The 21,425-nt window shown below is 44.4% G+C and overlaps 2 protein-coding genes and 1 long non-coding RNA gene across 5 annotated transcripts in view; 2 read left to right on the top strand and 1 right to left on the bottom strand.

Annotated features, from left to right (window-relative positions):
- Positions 1–10,132, top strand: part of LOC125722170 (NLR family CARD domain-containing protein 3-like) — a 32,535-nt gene extending 22,403 nt beyond the window's left edge. For 2 of the 3 annotated variants that reach the window (XM_048998350.1, XM_048998352.1), the window contains exon 11: positions 1,811–2,073. In XM_048998350.1, the coding sequence (XP_048854307.1) occupies positions 1,811–1,934 (124 nt within the window). In that variant the 3' untranslated portion in view covers positions 1,935–2,073. Of the gene's footprint in view, positions 1–1,810 lie in introns of all 3 variants that reach the window. The other variant, XM_048998351.1, reaches the window with a different exon arrangement.
- LOC125722183 (zinc finger protein 862-like) lies at positions 289–2,896 on the bottom strand. Its single transcript, XM_048998369.1, has 7 exons — positions 2,765–2,896; positions 2,317–2,656; positions 2,034–2,153; positions 1,387–1,531; positions 727–845; positions 454–592; positions 289–353 (listed from the first exon to the last, which is right to left on the bottom strand). Exons 1-6 carry the CDS (start codon positions 2,890–2,892, stop codon positions 581–583), a joined length of 864 nt encoding a protein of 287 aa, XP_048854326.1. The 5' UTR covers positions 2,893–2,896; the 3' UTR covers positions 289–353; positions 454–580.
- A 128-nt stretch (positions 10,133–10,260) lies between the features above and the next one.
- LOC125722207 (uncharacterized) lies at positions 10,261–20,008 on the top strand. Its single transcript, XR_007386201.1, has 6 exons — positions 10,261–10,283; positions 10,346–10,655; positions 12,238–13,163; positions 13,286–14,929; positions 19,032–19,277; positions 19,464–20,008. It is a non-coding gene; the product is annotated as an uncharacterized LOC125722207 (long non-coding RNA).
- The last annotated feature ends 1,417 nt before the right edge of the window (positions 20,009–21,425 follow it).

Genomic DNA, 21,425 nt, shown 5'->3' with positions numbered 1-21,425 from the left:
CAACTACAAATTGTATATTAACAGATTTCTTTAATTTGAAAACTACACCAATCAATACTAACAACAAACAGCTACAACAAATCACTGAAGCTTTACATATCCTGTGGCCAGGATTTGAAATTCGGTCTTCTGGCTCGCTGTCCCTCTGACATCCATCTTTTGACTGAGGCTGAGGCATCAAAGGCTTCCAAAGGAGGTCCCTCAACGCTGATTCGAATTAGATCTTCTACCGAGTTGGGGTGTAATGAAGATCTAATGTCTGACTTTATGTGCTTTTGGATAGAGAACCCCCTCTCACACTGCGCTGAGGATACAGGAAGGACTAACATGATCTTTACTAGATGAAGGATGTTCTGAAATAAAAATAATTTTTATTTCATTGTCAGGGTAGAAGTATTTAGCCTAAAATACATTGATAATCTAACTACTGTGACATTAATTTGCTTAGCCTACCTGTAAATCTGAGGAATAGGGTTCCTTGGTTAGAAGGACTTCCCATAACCTGTGGTAGCTCTTGTCTTTAAAAGACATGAACACTAGGGTTTTCAAGGTCTGGAACTCCTCCATGGCAAGGGCACAGTCACAGCCGTTCCTTAATGAAATACAATCCAAGTGTCACTGGTTGGTTTTTTAATGTTAAAGCTTTTAACACAAACAATCAGAAGTCTGTATTTTGAATATTAACCTTTCCAGTACATATTGAAAATGGTCCAACAGGAAAGTCACCTCCTCTATTCCATAATCAACCAACTCCTCTGCTGTCTCTGGCCAAACATCATGGTTGAACACGTGAAAACATTTGACTGCTTTGGTTACTGAAGTGTCCATTCCATGTTCCTCCTGACCTAAAAAAAAAAAGCAATAAAAAGACATTTCTGTAATAAAATGTGACTCTGGACCACAAAACCAGTCTTGTCGCTGGGGTACATTTGTAGCACCAGCCAAAAATACATTGTATGGGTCAAAATTATTGATTCTTGTTTTATGCCAAAAATCATTAGAATATTAAGATCATGTTCCATTAATATATATTGTAAAAGTCCTACTGTAAATATATCAAAACTTAATTTTTGATTAGTAATATGCACTGTTAAGAACTTTATTTGGACAACTTTAAAGGCAAGTCTTGATATATATATATTTTTTTTTTCCGTCCTCAGATTCCAGATATCAAATAGCTGTATATCCAAATATTGTCCTGTCCTAACAAACCACACATCAACGGAAAGCTTATTTATGGTCCAGGGTCACATATTTTTAAATAATGTTTTAATGTTTTTTTTTTTTAATTATTAGTTTTATGATGAATAATTTAATTATTTTAATGTAGGTTACCAAAAGTATGTCATTTACATATTCTGTTACACATCCTGATTAATAACATACAAAGCAGGCTGCTAAATCGAAGATGAAGCTGTTTAACTATTGCAGCAACGGTGGTCTCTATCTGCTTCTGAAGTCTGGGAGCAGTCTGACTGATTGGTCCATCCTTAGCCATATTCTCTGCCTCTCCTTTCCTCAAAGGAACTCCCTTGACAAATTAAAATGAAGAGTATACATTGAAAACTAATGAAATGATTCTAAATTCTTAATTTCATATATAATTTCACTACACTACACTAAAAACATTACAGTTCATGTAATATCCTGTCTGCATAAGACACCTACCTACATGACACAAATTAAAATGATCAGTAAGACTTTCCTGTATGACCATCAACTGAATGTTCAATTGAACGCTTGAAAAGCTTTTATAAAGGTTGTACCCGAAACATAAACTGAGGCTGCATTTCCTGCTCCTGCTCCCTAGCATCTCTCTGCCTTTTCATGGCTGCATGAAAGGAAGCCAGCTTTCCACCTGGACATGGCCTCACAGCCATTGCTTCAACGTTGAGGATCAGGTTCCTCAAGCTGCTGACTGCCTGTTAATGTGATTCCATCTAAACATAACTTTGTTGTAGTCTTAACATGGCAAAGAACTGAGATCTCAAATAATGGTATAATTGATTGTTTCATCACAAGGTAAAGCTTACCTGGGGGAGGATCACATCATTTCTTTGAAGTAACAAGCTGTATTTACTGATGGCAGAAAATAAATCTGCCAAGAAATGGCAGAAAGCCAGAAATGAGCCATCCTCCATTGTCTCCTTGATCTACAAAGAGGAAAACAATAAATTTATACCTTTACATGAGCAATATCTATACATGTAAGACATAGCACTGTGCAGATAATTATTTATACAGGTATGACAGAGCAGGTAAAGTTCCACACAGTTTCAAAGGCCATGATCATTCCCACCCATACTTTACACTGACATGCTTTGCTCTGCCAGCTATATCAGCATTTGTTGATGAAGCAGCCAGGTGGTCCATATGAGCATATACTACTGTGTACTGCCCAGAATCTTCCAGGGTCCCCTCCTTCTTCTCTTGCTTCAGCAGCACATCCAATGCCCTGGACACATGTGGCAACCATCTTGTGCCCTTGACACCACCTGGATTGTTCACCGATACACCCAGTTCGACTGCAAGGCGTTTTGATTCCCTTCTGGATTTAGAGCTGAAGTGATAGGTCTTCCAAATTAAGTGGAGCAGGTTGTACACATTGCCTACCCAAGGTGAATCCTTCTGAGCAGAGAGTAGGGCAAGCTCCAATCTAAAATAATGGGCAAATAGAGTACAAATCTGAAAATTTAGTTTGCTATCAAGACAGAAAGCCTTAGTTTTTTGTCAACCTGTGAGTTAATGACCATTATCAGCTCACCTATGAGGCATGCAGTGAAATGGGATGATATGCTTTCCTGCCTCCTCTTGGAGTTTCACTGATACACCTCCCTTCTTCCCAAGATTCACAGCTGCTCCATCAGCTCCCATAGCCACTGTCTTCTGCATCCAGTTGTGGCACGAGTCCCCAAGACCAGCAAATGCTGACTTAGAGGCTTCATAGATTCCTAAAATATTTCCCACTAGTTAAATACATGTTTAAATGGGTCGAACATCATTAACACTTTAACAAACAAATCCATTTATAATATAAAAACCAACAAACACATTCAGTAAGACACTAAATACAATTTTTACAAGTGAAATTAATAGAGTAGACTAATATACTGCCATTATATATATATAACTATGCAACTATGCAATACCAAATAGGCTATTAATTAATTAATTAGAAAAAAGAAGAAGAAGAAACAACTTACCATCAGCATTAGCATGTTCCACCTCAACATGCCCAATGAGGATGGTCGTGGGTTGTCCGTCAAGCAGGATGCGGACATACACAATCACGCACTCCTTGACAGACAGGTCGGTGTCTCCATCGATCATGAATGAGATGTACTGGGCTGATGATACTTTAACGGCAGTGTTCTCACGGATGGTATCTGCTATTACGCCGATGATATTGGCGCATGACTTGTCATTTGCATATGTCATGTTAATTGCAATACCGTTCTTTTTCATTAGCTGCAACATGGGTTTAAATTTAGTGAAGGCGAGCTCTTCTTTGGCGATAGTGTATGCGGTGTTAAATTTTACGTTCTGTTCTGCCGACTGCGCGGAACGGCTGGCAGTATCCTGACGATTAAAAGCCTTAACGATCGAACCTGATGATACTGAAGCTTTTGCCACACATTTGTCCCTGCATTTCTTGTGTTTGGCACTCTCACCGTGTTTGACCAAGCTCTCGCGCTTAAAGTGCGTAGATTCAGTGGCGAACGCTGTGTTACCTGCAAACTCCGTCCCACAGGTTTTACAGTGAATGCAGTGCATAGAGCCATTTTCATAGCGGAGCCACTCGAAGTCTTTCAACCATTCTCTCCGAAAACTGTACGCCTTCTTTTCGGCTAGTGAATCAACATTCACCACATGATCACTATCACCAGCGCCATTATTTGTAACTTTAGGTGGTTTGCAAAAGAAATCTGTCAGTGTTCTTTTCATTTTCCCGCTTCTTCACCTCTTTATATTTATATTTCCCCGCTGTAGTTCACGCCGTCACCTGACTGAGTGATTGACAGCTATTATTAACCAATCTAAAATCTCAACGGCAGAACGGTCACCATATCAGCATTCAGCACACAGAATACATATACTGTTAACATTTTTTAGAGAAATTAAAACAGGTAGCACGACAACAATTACATGCACTCGCACCAATGCTCCCAAATATATTTTGAGGTCGCATAGATGAAATTTCGGGAGCATATGCGACCAAAATGGTCACAATTTCGAGCCCTGGGTAGCCAACATGGATTTAGGAGAAGTAGATCCTGTTCAACTAATCTACTTGAGTTCTTTGAGGAAGCAAAAAGAGAAATTAGTCACAAAATGTACTTAGATTTGCAGAAGGCCTTTGATGTTGTCCCCCTCAAACAGCTCTTGCTTAAGCTCAAAACTGCAGGGATTTTAGGAACTGTAGCAGCTTTGATTGAAAACTGGTTAACAGACAGGAAGCAGCAGGTAGTTATTAGAGGCACAATGTCACAGTGGGCCTGCGTTCATAGTGGGGTACCGCAGGGTTCAATTTTAGGACCACTATTGTTCCTAATTTACATTAATGATATTGACGCCAATACATACAGTAAACTAGTTAAATTAGCAGATGGCACCAAATTGGATGATGTAGCAAATACTGATCTAACAGCGGAGAGGCTACAATGGGATCTTGATTTAATTAGCGACTGGGCTGATACCTGGCAGATTAAATTTAATGTGGATAAATGTAAGGCAATCCATGCAGGGAGCAGAAATATAAAGTACAGATATTTTATGGGTTCCACTGAAATAAAGGAAATAAACTGATTATGAGAAAGACCTCGGTGTGTATGTTGATGCTTCCATGTTCCACTCTCGCTAGTGTGGAGAAGCAATTAAAAAGGCCAATAGGATGTTGGGTTACATCTCTAGGTCTGTGGAGTTTAAGTTAAATGAGGGGATGCTAAGATTATACAATTCCTTGGTAAGCCCCCACCTAGAATATTATTTTAATATGAGAGGGGGATATAGGGCTGTCGAAGGAACAATCAGGTTCGCTTTGGTCCGTTGAGAAATATTTATTATAATATATATTATGATATCTTTCATAAGCATTGATAGTTAACCCCACTAATTAATAAAATGAAAAAGTAGCCACAAGCCATCTACACTCGGACGTGCTATAATCACCCACCTTCACACACCACCGGGGAGCCCCTTTCAGTCCTGGCAGGAGACCAACACGTGATTCCTGAGAAGTGCCGGGCAATGTGCGCTCTATCCCACGGCTGATCTCCGGTCAGTGCTGAGCTCTTCCCCTTCCTTTATACTAAATCTGGAGCGGTACGCGTGCGGGCAGGGGGCGAGCTGGCCAGGCTCACCCCTCCCCTCAGTGAATGTGCTCTTTATTCTCCAATTCCTGTCCAGTTGAGGCTGTTTGCGCTTGTGGTTATGAAGCATTTTGGGCAAGGCTTTCCCTTTTCCTCTGGGAGAGAAAAGATAAGCCTCCCTTTCCGCTGGGAAAGGCAAGATAGGTGTTCTAGCTCTTTCTGTGAGAAACAACTTATATAAGGGATCAGTGAAAAAACATGTTTGTGCAGTTCACCTGTGGCACAACAATAATGTGGGTGAATCACGGTGGACGATGTAATTGAATACCGGGGTGTTTAGTCCAAACACGATCAGAATCAATCCATACCTCAATCCCCTCATAGGTATATCTGCTAGGTGGAGTTGGAGGTGCAGTATAATCCCATTATAATGGACTCGCTTATAACGGAATATCATCTATAACAGACGAGGTCCACTGGCTGTGCACCTTTAAAAACATGCAGAAAAAGCATCGGATATAGCGGAGTCGCATATAATGGAATTTCGCTTATAACAGACAAACAGTTTGGTCCCGTTTGTCGTTTGCCATTTGTCTGCTGCAGGGTACGCGTGTGTGAGAGTGTCTGTGACAAGGTACGTGTCTGTGAGAGTGTCCGTGACAGGATACGTGTGTGTGAGAGTGTCTGTGACAGTGTACGTGTGTGTGAGAGTGTCTGCGGCAGGATACGTGTGTGTGAGAGTTTCTCTGACAGGGTACGTGTGTGTGAGAGTGTCTGTGACAGGGTACGTGTGTGTGAGAGTGTCTGTGACAGGGTACGTGTGTGTGAGAGTGTCTGTGACAGGGTACGCGTGAGTGAGAGTGTCTGTGACAGGGTACGCGTGTGTGAGAGTGTCTGTGACAGGGTACGCGTGTGTGAGAGTGTCTGCGGCAGGGTACGTGTGTGTGAAAGTGTCTGTGACAGGGTACGTGTGTGTGAGAGTGTCTGCGACAGGGTACGTGTGTGTGAGAGTGTCTGTGACAGGATACGTGTGTGTGAGAGTGTCTGTGGCAGGATACGTGTGTGTGAGAGTGTGCGGCAGGATACGTGTGTGTGAGTGTCTGTGGCAGGGTACGGGTGTGTGAGAGTGTCTGTGGCAGGGTACGTGTGTGTGAGAGTTTCTCTGACAGGGTACGTGTGTGTGAGAGTGTCTGTGGAAGGGTACGTGTGTATGAGAGTGTCTGTGACAGGGTACGTGTGTGTGAGAGTGTGCGGCAGGATACGCGTGTGTGAGAGTGTCTGTGGCAGGATACGTGTGTGTGAGAGTGTCTGCGGCAGGGTACGGGTGTGTGAGAGTGTCTGTGGCAGGATACGTGTGTGTGAGAGTGTCTGTGACAGGGTACGTGTGTGTGAGAGTGTGCGGCAGGGTACGTGTGTGTGAGAGTGTCTGTGGCAGGATACGTGTGTGTGAGAGTTTCTCTGACAGGGTACGTCTGTGTGAGAGTGTCTGTGACAGGGTACGTGTGTGTGAGAGTGTGTGGCAGGGTACGTGTGTGTGAGAGTGTCTGCGGCAGGATACGTGTGTGTGAGAGTTTCTCTGACAGGGTACGTGTGTGTGAGAGTGTCTGTGACAGGGTACGTGTGTGTGAGAGTGTCTGTGGCAGGATACGTGTGTGTGAGAGTGTCTGCGGCAGGATACGTGTGTGTGAGAGTTTCTCTGACAGGGTACGTGTGTGTGAGAGTGTGCGGCAGGGTACGTGTGTGTGAGAGTGTCTGCGGCAGGATACGTGTGTGTGAGAGTTTCTCTGACAGGGTACGTGTGTGTGAGAGTGTCTGTGGCAGGATACGTGTGTGTGAGAGTTTCTCTGACAGGGTACGTCTGTGTGAGAGTGTCTGTGACAGGGTACGTGTGTGTGAGAGTGTGCGGCAGGGTACGTGTGTGTGAGAGTGTCTGCGGCAGGATACGTGTGTGTGAGAGTTTCTCTGACAGGGTACGTGTGTGTGAGAGTGTCTGTGACAGGGTACGTGTGTGTGAGAGTGTGCGGCAGGGTACGTGTGTGTGAGAGTGTCTGTGGCAGGATACGTGTGTGTGAGAGTGTCTGCGGCAGGATACGTGTGTGTGAGAGTTTCTCTGATAGGGTACGTGTGTGTGAGAGTTTCTCTGACAGGGTACGGGTGTGTGAGAGTGTCTGTGGCAGGATACGTGTGTGTGAGAGTGTCTGTGACAGGGTACGTGTGTGTGAGAGTGTGCGGCAGGGTACGTGTGTGTGAGAGTGTCTGTGGCAGGATACGTGTGTGTGAGAGTTTCTCTGACAGGGTACGTCTGTGTGAGAGTGTCTGTGACAGGGTACGTGTGTGTGAGAGTGTGCGTCAGGATACGCGTGTGTGAGAGTGTCTGTGGCAGGATACGTGTGTGTGAGAGTGTCTGCGGCAGGATACGTGTGTGTGAGAGTGTCTGTGACAGGGTACGTGTGTGTGAGAGTGTGCGGCAGGATACGCGTGTGTGAGAGTGTCTGTGGCAGGATACGTGTGTGTGAGAGTGTCTGCGGCAGGGTACGGGTGTGTGAGAGTGTCTGTGGCAGGATACGTGTGTGTGAGAGTGTCTGTGACAGGGTACGTGTGTGTGAGAGTGTGCGGCAGGGTACTTGTGTGTGAGAGTGTCTGTGGCAGGATACGTGTGTGTGAGAGTGTCTGTGGCAGGATACGTGTGTGTGAGAGTTTCTCTGACAGGGTACGTGTGTGTGAGAGTGTCTGCGGCAGGATACGCGTGTGTGAGTGTCTGTGGCAGGATACGTGTGTGAGAGAGTGTCTGTGGCAGGGTACGGGTGTGTGAGAGTGTCGGTGGCAGGATACGTGTGTGTGAGAGTGTCTGTGACAGGGTACGTGTGTGTGAGAGTGTGCGGCAGGGTACTTGTGTGTGAGAGTGTCTGTGGCAGGATACGTGTGTGAGAGTGTCTGTGGCAGGATACATGTGTGTGAGAGTTTCTCTGACAGGGTACGTGTGTGTGAGAGTGTCTGCGGCAGGATACGCGTGTGTGAGTGTCTGTGGCAGGATACGTGTGTGAGAGAGTGTCTGTGGCAGGGTACGTGTGTGTGAGAGTGTCTGTGGCAGGGTACGTGTGTGTGAGAGTGTCTGTGACAGGGTACGTGTGTGTGAGAGTGTCTGTGATACAGTACCCCACCCCCAGTGCATTAGGTGACCTGCCCCACCCAGAGGCACAGGGGAAAAGAACCACTCCCCCAAACTAGAGGCTAGTTGAAGTGGCAGGACTGGGGGGGCGAGTGAAGTCAGTATTTAATGTGAGTCGTAGAGGGGAGAGGAAAAGAAAAGGAGAAAAACACAAAGAAGGAAAAAAACAAAGACAGGATTGTATTTATATATGATGGTTGTGGATGATAGGAGCCGTAATTGTCAAAAAGAAATTAGTAAGTAAGTAACTTATTACACATATACACTGCTCAAAAAAATTAAAGGAACACTATGAAAACACATCAGATATCAAAGGGTAACAAAATCATGCTGGATATCTATACTGATGTAGACTGAGTAATGTGTTAGGAATGAAAGGATGCCACATCGTTTGATGGAAATGAAATTATCAACCTACAGAGGGCTGAATTCAAAGACATCCCGAAAATCAAAGTGAAAAATGATGCGGCAGACTAGTCCATTTTGCCGAAATTTATTACAGTAACTCAGAATCATACTCAGTAGTTTGTATGGCCCCCACGTGCTTGTATGCATGCCTGACAATGTCGGGGCATGGTCCTAATGAGACCACGGATGGTGTCCTGGGGGATCTCCTCTCAGATCTGGACCAGGGTATCACTGAGCTTCTGGACAGTCTGAAGTGCAACCTGGTGGCATCGGATGGACGAAACATAATGTCCCACAGGTGTTCTATTGGATTTAGGACAGGCGAGCGTGGGGGGCAGTCAATGGTATCAATTCCTTCATCCTCCAGGAACTGCCTACATGCTCTTGCCACATGAGGCCGGGCATTGTCGTGCACCAGGAGGAACCCAGGACCCACTGCACCAGCATAGGGTCTAACAATGGGTTCAAGGACTTCATCCTGATACCTAATGGCTGTCAAGGTGCCGTTGTCTAGCCTGTAGAGGACTGTGCGTCCCTCCATGGATATGCCTCCCCAGACCATCACTGACCCACCACCAAACCGGTCATGCTGAACAATGCTGCAGGCAGCATAACGTTCTCCATGGCTTCTCCAAACCCTTTCACGTCTGTCACATGTGCTCAGGGTGAACCTGCTCTCATCTGTGAAAAGCACAGGGTGCCAGTGGCTGACCTGCAAATTCTGGTATTCTATGGCAAATGCCAATCGAGCTCCATGGTGCTGGGCAGTGAGCACAGGGCCCACTAGAGGACGTTGGGCCCTCAAGCCACCTTTATGAAGTCTGTCTCTGACCAAACAATCAGAAACATTCACACCAGTGGCCTGCTGGAGGTCATTTTTTTCAGTTCAAAAGCCAGCATCTCTGATGGTATGGGGGTGCATAAGTGCATACGGTATGGGCAGCTTGCATGTTTTGGAGGGAACTATGAATGATGAAAGGTATATAAAGGTTTTAGAGCAACACCTGCTCCCCTCCAGAGGACGTCTGTTTGAGGGAAGGCTTTGTGTATTTCAGCAGGACAATGCAAAACTACATACTGCAGCTATTACAAGCACATGGCTTCGTCGAAGAAGAGTCCGGGTGCTGAATTGGCCTGTCTGCAGTCCAGATCTTTCACCTATAGAGAACATACAGTAATTACCTGTGACACCCATGGTGCACTGTGAGCAGGTATACAGGCCAACAGAGCATGCAGATAATTATCTGTGACACCCATTGTACACTGTGAACAGGTATACAGGTCCACAGAGCAAGCAGATAATTATCTGTGACACCCATGGTGTACTGTGAACAGGTATACAGGCCCACAGAGCATGCAGATAATTATCTGTGACACCCATGGTGCACTGTGAGCAGGTATACAGGCCCACAGAGCATGCAGATAATTATCTGTGACACCCATGGTGTACTGTGAACAGGTATACAGGCCCACAGAGCAAGCAGATAATTATCTGTGACACCCATGGTGCACTGTGAGCAGGTATACAGGCCAACAGAGCATGCAGATAATTATCTGTGACACCCATGGTGTACTGTGAACAGGTATACAGGCCCACAGAGCAAGCAGATAATTATCTGTGACACCCATGGTGCACTGTGAGCAGGTATACAGGCCAACAGAGCATGCAGATAATTATCTGTGACACCCATTGTACACCGTGAGCAGGAATACAGGCCCACAGAGCATGCAGAAAATTATCTGTGACACCCATGGTGCACTGTGAGCAGGTATACAGGCCAAAAGAGCATGAAGATAATTATCTGTGACACCCACGGTGCACTGTGAGCAGGTATACAGGCCAACAGAGCATGCAGATAATTCTGTGACACCCATTGTACATTGTGAGCAGGTATACAGGCCCAAAGAGCATGCAGTTAATTATCTGTGACACCCATGGTGCACTGTGAGCAGGTATATGTCACAGGAGATCGTGGGCAGCGATCGCGGGCAAGGAGCAGGCAGGCAAGCGGGATACGGGAAAACGGGGGTTTATTCTTAGGAATCGGGGCAAGGGACATCAGACACAGACTGACATCAGGTAACATCAATGACAGACAACGGGTTAGTACAAAACAGGAACTTAAATACATGGAACAAGGCAGCAGGAAACAAGACACGACTGGGCACGATCAGGAAATCACACGTGGGTAATTAGGGGGCGTGGCACACACGAGGAGCGGACGAGCCGGGCATGACAGTATACAGGCCAACAGAGCATGCAGATAATTATCTGTGACACCCATGGTGAACTGTGAGCAGGTATACAGGCCAACAGAGCATGCAGATAATTATCTATGACAGCCATTGTACACTGGAAGCAGCTGTACAGGCCAACAGAGCATGCAGATAATTATCTGTGAAGAGCATTCTTCACTGTGAACAGGTATACAGGCCCACAGAGCAAGCAGATGATTATCTATGACACCCATGGTGCACTGTGAGCAAGTATAGAGGCCCAGTGAGCTTGCAGATAATTATCTGTGACACCCATAGTGCACTGTGAGCAGGTATGGAGGCCCACAGAGCATGCAGATAATTATCTGTGACACCCATTGTATACTGTGAGCAGGTATACAGGCCAACAGAGAATGCAGATAATTATCTGTGACACCTATTGTACACTGTGAGCAGGTATACAGGCCAACAGAGCATGCAGATAATTATCTATGACAGCCATGGTGCACTGTGAACAGGTATACAGGTCAACAGAGCATGCAGATAATTCTGTGACACCCATTGTACACTGTGAGCAGGTATACAGTCCAACAGAGCATGCAGATAATTATCTATGACAGCCATGGTGCACTGTGAGCAGGTATAGAGGCCCAGAGAGCATGCAGATAATTATCTGTGACGCCCATTATATACTGTGAGCAGGTATACAGGCCAATAGAACATGCAGATAATTATCTGTGACACCCATTGTATACTGTGAGCAGGTATATAGGCCAATAGAGCATGCAGAAAATTCTGTGACACCCATTCTACTCTTTGAGCAGGTATACAGGCCTAGAGAACATGCAGATAATTATCTGTGAAACCCATGGTGCACTGTGAGCAGGTATACAGGCCAACAGAGCATGCAGATAATTATCTGTGACACCCATTGTATACTGTGAGCAGGTATACAGGCCAACAGAGCATACAGATAATTATCTATGACACCCATGGTGCACTGTGAGCAGGTATACAGGCCAACAGAGCATGCAGATAATTATCTGTGACACCCATGGTGCACTGTGAGCAGGTATAGAGGCCCAGAGAGCATGCAGGTAATTATCTATGACACCCATGGTGCACTGTGAGCAGGTATAGAGGCCCAGAGAGCATGCAGATAATTATCTGTGACACCCATGGTGCACTGTGAGCAGGTATACAGGCCAACAGAGCATGCAGATAATTATCTATGACAGCCATGGTGCACTGTGAACAGGTATACAGGTCAACAGAGCATGCAGATAATTCTGTGACACCCATTGTACACTGTGAGCAGGTATACAGTCCAACAGAGCATGCAGATAATTATGTATGACAGCCATGGTGCACTGTGAGCAGGTATAGAGGCCCACAGAGCATGCAGAAAATTATCTGTGACACCCATTATACACTGTGAGCAGGTATACAGGCCAACAGAGCATGCAGATAATTATCTGTGACAGCCATGGTGCACTGTGAGCAGGTATAGAGGCCCAGAGAGCATGCAGATAATTATCTGTGACACCCATTGTATACTGTGAGCAGGTATATAGGCCAATAGAGCATGCAGAAAATTCTGTGACACCCATTCTACTCTTTGAGCAGGTATACAGGCCTAGAGAACATGCAGATAATTATCTGTGATACCCATGGTGCACTGTGAGCAGGTATACAGGCCAACAGAGCATGCAGATAATTATCTGTGACACCCATTGTATACTGTGAGCAGGTATACAGGCCAACAGAGCATACAGATAATTATCTATGACACCCATGGTGCACTGTCAGCAGGTATACAGGCCAACAGAGCATGCAGGTAATTATCTATGACACCCATGGTGCACTGTGAGCAGGTATAGAGGCCCAGAAAGCATGCAGATAATTATCTGTGACACCCATTATACACTGTGAGCAGGTATACAGGCCAACAGAGCATGCAGATAATTATCTGTGACACCCATGGTACACTGTGAGCAGGTATAGAGGCCCAGAGAGCATGCAGATAATTATCTGTGACACCCATGGTGCACTGTGAGCAGGTATAGAGGCCCAGAGAGCATGCAGATAATTCTGTGACACCCATGGTGCACTGTGAGCAGGTATACAGGCCCACAGAGCAAGCAGATAATTATCTGTGACACCCATGGTGCACTGTGAGCAGGTATACAGGCCAACAGAGCATGCAGATAATTATCTGTGACACCCATTGTACACCGTGAGCAGGAATACAGGCCCACAGAGCATGCAGAAAATTATCTGTGACACCCATGGTGCACTGTGAGCAGGTATACAGGCCAAAAGAGCATGAAGATAATTATCTGTGACACCCACGGTGCACTGTGAGCAGGTATACAGGCCAACAGAGCATGCAGATAATTCTGTGACACCCATTGTACATTGTGAGCAGGTATACAGGCCCAAAGAGCATGCAGTTAATTATCTGTGACACCCATGGTGCACTGTGAGCAGGTATATGTCACAGGAGATCGTGGGCAGCGATCACGGGCAAGGAGCAGGCAGGCAAGCGGGATACGGGAAAACGGGGGTTTATTCTTAGGAATCGGGGCAAGGGACATCAGACACAGACTGACATCAGGTAACATCAATGACAGACAACGGGTTAGTACAAAACAGGAACTTAAATACATGGAACAAGGCAGCAGGAAAGAAGACACGACTGGGCACGATCAGGAAATCACACGTGGGTAATTAGGGGGCGTGGCACACACGAGGAGCGGACGAGCCGGGCATGACAGTATACAGGCCAACAGAGCATGCAGATAATTATCTATGACAGCCATTGTACACTGGAAGCAGCTGTACAGGCCAACAGAGCATGCAGATAATTATCTGTGACGAGCATTCTTCACTGTGAACAGGTATACAGGCCCACAGAGCAAGCAGATGATTATCTATGACACCCATGGTGCACTGTGAGCAAGTATAGAGGCCCAGTGAGCTTGCAGATAATTATCTGTGACACCCATAGTGCACTGTGAGCAGGTATGGAGGCCCACAGAGCATGCAGATAATTATCTGTGACACCCATTGTATACTGTGAGCAGGTATACAGGCCAACAGAGAATGCAGATAATTATCTGTGACACCTATTGTACACTGTGAGCAGGTATACAGGCCAACAGAGCATGCAGATAATTATCTATGACAGCCATGGTGCACTGTGAACAGGTATACAGGTCAACAGAGCATGCAGATAATTCTGTGACACCCATTGTACACTGTGAGCAGGTATACAGTCCAACAGAGCATGCAGATAATTATCTATGACAGCCATGGTGCACTGTGAGCAGGTATAGAGGCCCAGAGAGCATGCAGATAATTATCTGTGACGCCCATTATATACTGTGAGCAGGTATACAGGCCAATAGAACATGCAGATAATTATCTGTGACACCCATTGTATACTGTGAGCAGGTATATAGGCCAATAGAGCATGCAGAAAATTCTGTGACACCCATTCTACTCTTTGAGCAGGTATACAGGCCTAGAGAACATGCAGATAATTATCTGTGAAACCCATGGTGCACTGTGAGCAGGTATACAGGCCAACAGAGCATGCAGATAATTATCTGTGACACCCATTGTATACTGTGAGCAGGTATACAGGCCAACAGAGCATACAGATAATTATCTATGACACCCATGGTGCACTGTGAGCAGGTATACAGGCCAACAGAGCATGCAGATAATTATCTGTGACACCCATGGTGCACTGTGAGCAGGTATAGAGGCCCAGAGAGCATGCAGGTAATTATCTATGACACCCATGGTGCACTGTGAGCAGGTATAGAGGCCCAGAGAGCATGCAGATAATTATCTGTGACACCCATGGTGCACTGTGAGCAGGTATACAGGCCAACAGAGCATGCAGATAATTATCTATGACAGCCATGGTGCACTGTGAACAGGTATACCGGTCAACAGAGCATGCAGATAATTCTGTGACACCCATTGTACACTGTGAGCAGGTATACAGTCCAACAGAGCATGCAGATAATTATGTATGACAGCCATGGTGCACTGTGAGCAGGTATAGAGGCCCACATAGCATGCAGAAAATTATCTGTGACACCCATTATACACTGTGAGCAGGTATACAGGCCAACAGAGCATGCAGATAATTATCTGTGACAGCCATGGTGCACTGTGAGCAGGTATAGAGGCCCAGAGAGCATGCAGATAATTATCTGTGACACCCATTGTATACTGTGAGCAGGTATATAGGCCAATAGAGCATGCAGAAAATTCTGTGACACCCATTCTACTCTTTGAGCAGGTATACAGGCCTAGAGAACATGCAGATAATTATCTGTGATACCCATGGTGCACTGTGAGCAGGTATACAGGCCAACAGAGCATGCAGATAATTATCTGTGACACCCATTGTATAATGTGAGCAGGTATACAGGCCAACAGAGCATACAGATAATTATCTATGACACCCATGGTGCACTGTCAGCAGGTATACAGGCCAACAGAGCATGCAGGTAATTATCTATGACACCCATGGTGCACTGTGAGCAGGTATAGAGGCCCAGAAAGCATGCAGATAATTATCTGTGACACCCATTATACACTGTGAGCAGGTATACAGGCCAACAGAGCATACAGATAATTATCTGTGACACCCATTGTACACTGTGAGCAGGTATACAGGCCAACAGAGCATGCAGATAATTATCTATGACAGCCATGGTGCACTGTGAACAGGTATACAGGTCAACAGAGCATGCAGATAATTCTGTGACACCCATTGTACACTGTGAGCAGGTATACAGTCCAACAGAGCATGCAGATAATTATGTATGACAGCCATGGTGCACTGTGAGGAGGTATAGAGGCCCACAGAGCATGCAGAAAATTATCTGTGACACCCATTATACACTGTGAGCAGGTATACAGGCCAACAGAGCATGCAGATAATTATCTATGACAGCCATGGTGCACTGTGAGCAGGTATAGAGGCCCAGAGAGCATGCAGATAATTATCTGTGACACCCATTGTATACTGTGAGCAGGTATATAGGCCAATAGAGCATGCAGAAAATTCTGTGACACCCATTCTACTCTTTGAGCAGGTATACAGGCCTAGAGAACATGCAGATAATTATCTGTGATACCCATGGTGCACTGTGAGCAGGTATACAGGCCAACAGAGCATGCAGATAATTATCTGTGACACCCATTGTATACTGTGAGCAGGTATACAGGCCAACAGAGCATACAGATAATTATCTATGACACCCATGGTGCACTGTGAGCAGGTATACAGGCCAACAGAGCATGCAGATAATTATCTGTGACACCCATGGTGCACTGTGAGCAGGTATAGAGGCCCAGAGAGCATGCAGGTAATTATCTATGACACCCATGGTGCACTGTGAGCAGGTATAGAGGCCCAGAAAGCATGCAGATAATTATCTGTGACACCCATTATACACTGTGAGCAGGTATACAGGCCAACAGAGCATGCAGATAATTATCTGTGACACCCATGGTACACTGTGAGCAGGTATACAGGCCCAGAGAGCATGCAGATAATTATCTGTGACACCCATGGTGCACTGTGAGCAGGTATAGAGGCCCAGAGAGCATGCAGATAATTCTGTGACACCCATGGTGCACTGTGAGCAGGTATAAAGGCCAACAGAGCATGCAGATAATTATCTATGACACCCATGGTGCACTGTGAGCAGGTATACAGGCCAAAAGAGCATGCAGATAATTCTGTGGCACCCATTGTACACTTTGAGCAGGTATACAGGCCTAGAGAACAGGCAGATAATTATCTGTGACACCCATTGTATACTGTGAGCAGGCATACAGTCCAACATAGCATGCAGATAATTCTGTGACACCCATTGTACACTGTGAGCAGGTATACAGGCCAACAGAGCATGCAGATTTTTTTTTTTCATTCACCTTTATTTAACCAGGCAAGACAGATTAAGAACATGTTTCTTATTTACAACTGTGGCCTGGAAAGGGCAAAGCCTTTAAAAAAAAAAAAATGTAAAACAAAACATTTTAAGAAAAATACATATATACAATATAAACAAGTTTACGAAAGGAAAAGAAAATAGAAAAAATAAATAATAATGATAATAGTAATAATAGATAAATAAAGAAAGAAATGAAGCAAGAAACAGTGAATATGTTGCATATTTACGGAAAAATGTCATAAAATATTATATAAACAATAAGAATGTTGGAGCAGCAATGAAAAGAGCAGCAGTGAGTTGGAGCAGCTAGTCTAAATAACAGCGACACACGTCTTTATAATAAGCTGAAATCCGAGATTGGAAAGCTGATTTATGAATGAAATTATCCAGTTTTAACATTTTCTGCAGGTCATTCCAGTCTCTAGCAGCAGCGTTCTGAAAAGACGACAGGCCAAATGCAGAAGTAGCCTTAGGAACTGTCAACAGAATCAAATTAGCAGATCGAGTATTATACACAGAAGTAGAAAAGTGTAACAAATCCTGTAAGTAAGGAGGGGAAAAACCAACGAGAGTTTTGTAAATAATCATAAGCCAACATAAGCCAATGGATTTTACGGCGGGTTTACAATGAAGACCAGTTGAGAGAAGAATACAGGGTACAATGATGGGTTTTAAAATTATCTGTGACACTCATTGTACACTGTGAGCAGGTATACAGGCCAACAGAGCATGCAGATAATTATCTATGACACCCATGGTGCACTGTGAGCAGGTATACAGGCCAACAGAGCATGCAGATAATTATCTATGACAGCCATGGTGCACTGTGAACAGGTATACAGGCCAACACAGCATGGAGATAATTATCGGTGACACTCATTGTACACTGTGAGCAGGTATACAGGTCAACAGAGCATGCAGATAATTCTGTGACACCCATTGTATACTGTGAGCAGGCATACAGTCCAACAGAGCATGCAGATAATTATCTGTGACACCAATGGTGCACTGTGAGCAGGTATACAGGCCAACAGAGCATGCAGATAATTATCTGTGACACTCATGGTGCACTGTGAGCAGGTATACAGGCCAACAGAGCATGCAGATAATTTTGTGACACCCATTGTACACTGTGAGCAGGTATACAGGCCAACAGAGCATGCAGATAATTATCTGTGACACTCATTGTACACTGTGAGCAGGTATACAGGCCAACAGAGCATGCAGATAATTATCTATGACACCCATGGTGCACTGTGAGCAGGTATACAGGCCAACAGAGCATGCAGATAATTATCTGTGACACCCATTGTATACTGTGAGCAGGTATACAGGCCAACAGAGCATGCAGATAATTATCTGTGACACTCATTGTACACTTTGAGCAGGTATACAGGCCAACAGAGCATGCAGATAATTATCTATGACAGCCATGGTGCACTGTGAGCAGGTATACAGACCCAGAGAGCATGCAGGTAATTATCTGTAACAACCATGGTGCTCTGTGAGCAGGTATACAGGCCAACAGAGCATGCAGATAATTATCTGTGACACCCATTGTATACTGTGAGCAGGTATACAGGCCAACAGAGCATGCAGATAATTATCTGTGACACTCATTGTACACTGTGAGCAGGTATACAGGCCAACAGAGCATGCAGATAATGATCTATGACACCCATGGTGCACTGTTAGCAGGTATACAGGCCAACAGAGCATGCAGATAATTATCTATGACAGCCATGGTGCACTGTGAGCAGGTATAGAGGCCCAGAGAGCATGCAGATAATTATCTGTGACACCCATTATATACTGTGAGCAGGTATATAGGCCAATAGAGCATGCAGATAATTCTGTGACACCCATTGTACTCTTTGAGCAGGTATACAGGCCTAGAGAACATGCAGATAATTATCTATGACACCCATGGTGTACTGTGAGCAGGTATAGAGGCCCAGAGAGCATGCAGATAATTATCTGTGACACCCATTATACACTGTGAGCAGGTATACAGGCCAACAGAGCATGCAGATAATTCTGTGGCACCCATTGTACAATTTGAGCAGGTATAAAGGCCTAGAGAACATGCAGATAATTATCTGTGATACCCATGGTGCACTGTGAGCAGGTATACAGGCCAACAGAGCATGGAGATAATTATTTGTGATACCCATTGTATACTGTGAGCAGGTATACAGGCCAACAGAGCATGCAGATAATTATCTGTGACACTCATTGTACACTGTGAGCCGGTATACAGTCCAACAGAGCATGCAGATAATTATCTATGACAGCCATGGTGCACTGTGAGCAGGTATACAGGCCAACAGAGCATGCAGATAATTTTCTGTGACACCCATTGTATACTGTGAGCAGGTATACAGGCCAACAGAGCATGCAGATAATTATCTGTGACACTCATTGTACACTGTGAGCAGGTATACAGGCCAACAGAGCATGCAGATAATTATCTGTGACACCCATGGTGCACTGTGAGCAGGTATACAGGCCAACAGAGCATGCAGATAATCATCTGTGACACTCATTGTACACTGTGAGCAGGTATACAGGCCAACAGAGCATGCAGATAATTATCTATGACAGCCATGGTGCACTGTGAGCAGGTATACAGGCCCCCAGAGCATGCAGATAATTCTGTGACACCCCTTGTACATTGTGAACAGGTATCAGTACTGACTACTTTTTATACTGAGTCACATGTTTTATGTGAATTACTTTGTACTGAACTGAAGGCCAGTATTTGTCACTGTGAATATGTTGTTGCAGACGTCCATCCAGAAATCAGAGCTGGGGGAAAAGATAAGGTCCTTATTCCAATTAATTTTTGGTACAAAAATAAAAGTGTCTGTCGCAGATGGAGGATTATATATTCTAGAGGTTAGTTTCTTTTTATTTTTAAGTTGGAGGATTTAGTGTATTATGTGTGAGGTCCATTTTGGTTTTGATGCTGGATTCAGTTAGTAAATATTAGAAAAATTGCATATTCTCAACTCGTATTTATGGATTAAGTCTTCGAATATCATGAAATGACTATTACTGAAAAGGAGGTGGAGATGTGTAATCCCTTTCTGTCCCCGTGAGTGATAGTGAATAGTGATATTGTGAAGTAGGAAGTCCAGATTATTCCAGATTGGCGTGTATTTACAGGGTCTGAGAGTACAGTTAGTGATTTTAATGGCTTTCCACTGGGCTGTCAGTGCTGTGGAAATGGCAGCACTGTGTTGTTAAAGCAGTTTTGTTTCTTTAATGACATTTTGAGTAAGTCTGCATGTCTGAGATTTTTACAGTACAGCTGCTCCTGCTGTAACCATGAGCTGCTGTTACTGCTGTAGTGTGACAATTTAGTTAAGTCTTGCAGTTTATTTGTTAAATAATAATGAAGAAAAATGATCTTGTAATCCACCCTGAGATTTACTTTTCTGCAATGTGGAATGTTTGATTTTGAGTTTTTGTTTTTCCAGTAAAAATGTGACATGAATGAGTTAAGAGTTTGCAAGAATTTTTCTGAAATTATTCTAGAGGAGAATTTTTATTTTGATTGTTGAAATAGGTCCTATTCATGAGACTGGGAGACTCATCTATTGTTTTGAGTAAGGGGGTGTAGTTGAGGGTAACCAAGTCTGACAGCCTGTGGGAAATGTAGATATCCAAGTACCGGATATTTCCGGTGTGAAATGGACCATCCTGATCAGGTGAATCCCAGGCATCTTCACAGTGAGAATATTATGGGTGTTTTCCACTTAATGTGTAGTTTGATGGATATGAAAAGGTATTAATAAATTAAAATTTCATATATTGAGGGTTTTGTAAAAACAGCAAGAAAATCATCTGCATAGAGACTAACTTTGTGTTGAGTTATTAGTATGATTAGTCTGGCATGCAAGCTGTCTTCCCTGTCGAAATGTGAATGCAGGTGATGTGATCCCATCTGTGACACTGTAGCTTTGGGTGAGATGTACAGTATTTTAACCCAGTGGGTGAACGACTCTCTGAAGCCAAATCTATGCAGTGTATTAAAGAGGAATGTCCACCTGACTGTCAGATGCCGTTTCTGCATCTAATGATGTAATCATGGTTTTAGTATGGGTATGCTGAGCAGTATTGACTAAATTAAATAATCTATGGATGTTGTCTGAGGTGTGTCTTGTCTTGATGAAATCTGTCTGATCAGGATGGATTATAGTGGGAATGACTGTCTGTAACTGAGTGGCGAGAGCTTTTGTAATGATTTTCAAGTCTGTATTTATTTGTGAGAGTGGCGGGGAACTGGAGGGTTGTGTTTGGTCTTTATCAGGTCTCAATAACACTGTAATGGCC

The sequence above is a fragment of the Brienomyrus brachyistius genome, unplaced genomic scaffold (assembly GCF_023856365.1).
Source record: "Brienomyrus brachyistius isolate T26 unplaced genomic scaffold, BBRACH_0.4 scaffold37, whole genome shotgun sequence".
Taxonomy (NCBI): domain Eukaryota; kingdom Metazoa; phylum Chordata; class Actinopteri; order Osteoglossiformes; family Mormyridae; genus Brienomyrus; species Brienomyrus brachyistius.
This window is presented reverse-complemented; position numbering and strand designations above follow the sequence as displayed.